Source organism: Pteropus vampyrus, unplaced genomic scaffold (assembly GCF_000151845.1).
Source record: "Pteropus vampyrus isolate Shadow unplaced genomic scaffold, Pvam_2.0 Scaffold311, whole genome shotgun sequence".
Lineage (NCBI taxonomy): Eukaryota > Metazoa > Chordata > Mammalia > Chiroptera > Pteropodidae > Pteropus > Pteropus vampyrus.
Window position 1 is genome coordinate 1219255 of NW_011889092.1, and position 5028 is coordinate 1224282.

Here is a 5028-nt window from a genome sequence, read left to right on the forward strand (position 1 = left end):
TCTGATTACTCATGTTCTCTTACCAAGCTGTTTTAATTACTGTTGCTTTTAAAATTAGTTTTTACTATCTGGTGAGGTAGGTCTTTTTTAATATTATTCTTTTTCAAGATCTTTATAATTATTCTAAATTTTTTTTTCCATATGAACTTTATACTTTATCTAGTTGAAAGAAAAAATACTTTTGAAATAATGGCAAACTTATCTCAACTCCCTAACCATTGGCAATCACTAATCTACTTTCTGTCTTTCTGGACTTGCCTATTCTGGAATTTTGTATAAATAGAATCTTATAACATATGGCCTTGGCCTTTTATGTCTGGCTTCTTTCACTTAGCATGTTTTTGAGGTTCATCTATATTGTAGCATGTATCAGTACTTTATTCCTTTTTACGATTACATCATATGAATATGCCACATCTTGTTTATCAGTTGATGGACATATGGCTTTTTTCCACTTTTTGGCTATTATGAATAATGTCGCTATGAACATTCACTTACAGGCTTTGCGTAGACATATGTTTTAAGTTTTCTTTGGTATACAGTAGTCCCCCCCCTTATCTGCGGTTTCTCTTTCCACAGTTTTAGTTATAGTCAACTGTGGTCTGAAAATATTAAATGGAAAATTCCAGAAATAAACAGTTCATAAGTTTGAAATTCCATGTTGTTCTGAGCAGCGTGATGGAATCTCGCAGCATCCTTCTCTGTCTCACCTGAGTCAGGAATCATCTCTTTGTCCAGCATATTCATGCTGTTTATGCTACCCGCCCGTTAGTCTCACTTATGAGATTGACTGTTATGGTATCACAGTGCTTGTGTTTAAGTAACCCTTATTTTACTTAGTAATGGCCCCAAAGAGCAAATGCAGTGATCCTGGCAATTTGAATATGCCAGAGAGAAGCCATAAAGTGCTTGCTTTAAGTGAAAAGGTATGTATGTATAGGGAAAAACATAATGTATATAAGGGTTTGGTACTATTCACAGTTATAGGTATCCACTGGGAGTCTTAAAATGTATTATTCTCAGATAAGGAGAGGACTGCTGTATACCTACAAATAACTACTATGGCATACGGTGACATGTTTAACCTTTTGAGGAATTCCTAGACCGTTTTCCAAAGCATCTGCACCATTTTGCATTCCTACCAGCACCATATGAGAGTTCTAATTTCTCTACATCCTTGCCAATACTTGTTCTTATCTGTCTGTTTAATTATAGCGCTCACTAATATTTTCAGAGGTTTTATCAGAAACCGATAGTGAATTTTAACAAATGCCTTCATATCTAATTTGGAGATTATCAGAGGATTTTTTTGCTCTGCTCTCTGGATGTGGTGACTCATAATTTATTTCCTAATATTGATGATGTTGATTTTGAGTAGTTGTCATCTTAGATTCATTTTCTTTCTTTAGAATAGGAAATTACTTCGTAGACATGCAGTTGTTTAATAACAACTAAAAATTCCACTGAGAGTTTTAAAATTAGTCGATATGCATGTTCAGAGTAAAATAGTTCCTGTTTTCTTGCACACTTCACTTCTTTCACCCTTATTTCATGAAGAGTTACGTCTAAGCTTAAAGGGTACTAAATAAGTAGCTTAAATATTTACTTTTATTTTTTTGTAAAAATATTAAAAATACCATGTCTTTCAAAATATAGGTAAAGTTTTAGATTTTTTAATGGGGAGAATTTAAGGTAGTTCATTTTAGTTAGTTTGTTTTGCCTGAGTATTTACATTAGGTGGGAAGAGAACATATTTGGTAGCACTAGTCATCAGACTTTCTAAGCTCAATTTTATTTTTATTTTTTTTAAATTAAATTTATTGGGGTAGATTTGGTTAATGATATTATACAAGTTTCAGATATTCAACTTTATAATACATCATCTGTACATTTCATTGTGTGCTCACTATTCAAAGTCTAGTGTCCTGTCATATATTTGACCCTCTTTCGCCTCTTCATCCTCCCCCATTTCCTCTTCTCCTTTGGTAACCACCATACTGTTTGTGTCTGTGAGTTTGCTGTTTTGTTTGTTCGTTTATTGCTTTATTTTTTATATCCTGCATGTGAGTGAAACCATATGGTTCTTGTTCTTTTCTGTCTGACTTATTTCACTTAGCATAATACTCTCAAGGTCCATCTGTATAGTCCCAAATGGCAATATTTCATCTTTTCATGGCTGAGTGGTATTTCATTTACATATGTACCATACTTTTATGCAAATCAATAAATGTTAATATATTACATTAACAAATAAAAGAAAAATTTTATGATCATATAAATTCAGAAAAAAGCATTTGATAAAATACAACATCCATTTATGATTAAAACACTCAATTAAATGGGCATAGAAGGAAAGTACCTTAATGTAATAAAGGTCATATATGACAGACCTTCAGCTATTATCATATTCAGTGGTGAAAAACTGAAAGCTTTCCTCTAAGATCAGGAACAGGACAAGGATGCTCACTATTGCCACTGTTATTCAGCATAGTACTGGAATTCCTAGCCAGAGCAATCAGGTAAGAGAATGAAATGAAAGGCATCCAAATTGGGAATGAAGAATTAAAACTGCCACTATTTGCAGATTATATGACTCTATATATCGAAAACCCTAAAGACTCCACCAAAAGACTATTAGAAACAATAAAAATGTAAAGTTTCAGGATACAAAATCAATATAAAAAATCTGTTGCATTCCTATATAATAACAGTGAAATATCAGAAAAAGAAATGAAAATAATCTCATTTACAATTGCAACGAAAAGGATAAAATATCTAGAAATAAACTTAACGGAAGTAGAAGACCTATACACTGAATACTTCAAGACGCTGAAAGAAATTGAAGACACAAAAATGGAAAGATATTCTATGTTCATGGATTAAAAGAAAACTTACTATTTTGATATATCTATATATAGAGAGAAATATATGTATGTATAACCCCAAACATATATATATGTATACACATGTACATATATATATACATATATATCTGTAAATATATAAAATACAGTTTATAAATGCATATATACAGTGCATGTATATATATATAATAATAGTTTATGTGTTTTAAAGAGAGTAGACTGTATTTTAAAGGACCGTGTTAAATATTTTATAATGTGCAGTACCCCATGAAGAAAAAGATTTTGCTCAACTCTTTTTCATTGTTTTAAATTGTGGTTAAATACACATAATATAAAATTAACTGTTTTAACCATTTTTAAGTGTGCAGTTTAATGGTATTAAGTACATTCATACTATTCTGCAGCCATCACTACCATCCACTATAGAACTTTTCATCTTGCAAAACTGAAACTCTATTCCTATAAAATAACTCCTCTGATTTCCTCCTCCCACCCCTTGGCAGCCAGCATTCTACTTGCTGTCTATATGATTTTGACTGCTCCAAGTACATCATATAGATGAAATCATATAGTGTTTGTCTTTTTGTGACAGTATTATTTCACTTAGCATACCGTCTTCAAGATTCATTCATGTTATAGCATGTGTGAGGATTTCCTTCCTTTTTAAGGCTAAGTAATAATTATTCACTAAGAATAAATGTACTAAGGTCTTCAATAGTTGTATTCCTTATATAAGAAATGAATAGCCATTGTGGTAAATTTAAATGATTATTAAAGTGGAAATTTTGGCTTATTGCCTTATTTTCTATTCCAACTCTTTTCTTTACATTTTTCACTTTTTGTTTTGATATGTCTACCTTAATGAAGTACTTTTAAGAGCACAGATACCTGGCACCTAAAGAAAAGTCTTTAAATTCCCACTAGTCAAGGTAAATAGTTTATGAATTATCATATTTCATTGACTCTACCTTTCCTATGGTTTATAAGGTACACTGTTATTTCATGTACTGTTAAGATAGAAGAAAATGTTGCCAATCATTATTAAAAGATGAATTCCAATGTAATGTTAAAATGTGAAAAGTGTTTACCATAGTATTTATGAAATATAATACATGTATGGAAATGGTGCTCCTAACATACCACAACATGTAGTAGTTTTGCACTTTGTATTATAACTCTTGTCAAAGACTAGAATGAAAGAAATGATCTGACTATTTTCATGTTGAAAAGCTGATTTGATTTTAATCTTATTTTCTGTTGTTCCCTCTGCATCGGTTAAGTCAGTAAATATTTAGTGCCTACTTTTTCACTAACCATTCTAATAACAGTAGTTAACATTTATATAGCTTTTACTATATGCTAGACACTATTTTGAGTACATTATACATTTTAATTAACTAAATTTTATGTTATCATTGTGAGGTGGGTACTGTTACTATTCCAATTTTACCAAAGAGGAAGCTGAAGCACAGAGAAGTCAAGTGACTTGAGTAAGGTTATACAGCTAGTAAGTGGTGGAGCTAGGATTTGAATGTAGATTGCCTGACTCCAGAGTCTTTGATGTCAGCAGTATTCCTAGGCACGTAAGATGAATGAAATATTGTCCTTTCTTTTAACACAGCTTATCAGGCAGTATTTGAGGGTGTGTTGATAAATTTAAATGAAATTATTGTTATATTTTTGGTAATGAATTTTTATTTGTATTTTTAGGACATTCAGTCAGAAGAAGGCTGCTATTGAAAGAGAGTATGCACAGGTAAGCTTGGTAATAGAGGTCCCCAATCTAGGTATACCTCTTTATAAGGTGTAAGAGCAAATATGGTTGTTGGAAAGAAGCCTTGGTATCATTGTATCTTCCTTCTCAATTCTGGCTATCTCGCTTTGATTCCCCTTTTACTCTATTTGAATCTTCAGATGAGCTAAATTGCTCATCTGACTACAAAGAAGGTCATGGACCTTTTGGGAGAAGATAATATTTACAATATTTGTAAAGTATTTACAAGTATAAACAATAATACATTTAATAAGTATATATATTCATTTTCCCTTGTATATTTCATTCTCTGCAGTTTTTGAAAGTTTGTTATTTTCATTCAGGCATTTATTTATTTCTCATTAGGTCCCTGTTGATAGAGAATGGTGTGCTTTTAGTGGATGGTATGGC

The 5028-nt window shown here is 31.4% G+C and overlaps 1 protein-coding gene across 2 annotated transcripts in view; it reads left to right on the plus strand.

Moving 5' to 3' along the window:
- FCHSD2 (FCH and double SH3 domains 2) overlaps positions 1–5028 on the plus strand; it is a 241716-nt gene that overhangs the window by 55234 nt on the left and 181454 nt on the right. For both annotated transcript variants that reach the window (XM_023521654.1, XM_011377401.2), the window contains exon 3: positions 4575–4620. In XM_023521654.1, coding sequence (XP_023377422.1) covers positions 4575–4620 — 46 coding nt within the window. The remainder of the gene's footprint in view (positions 1–4574; positions 4621–5028) is intronic.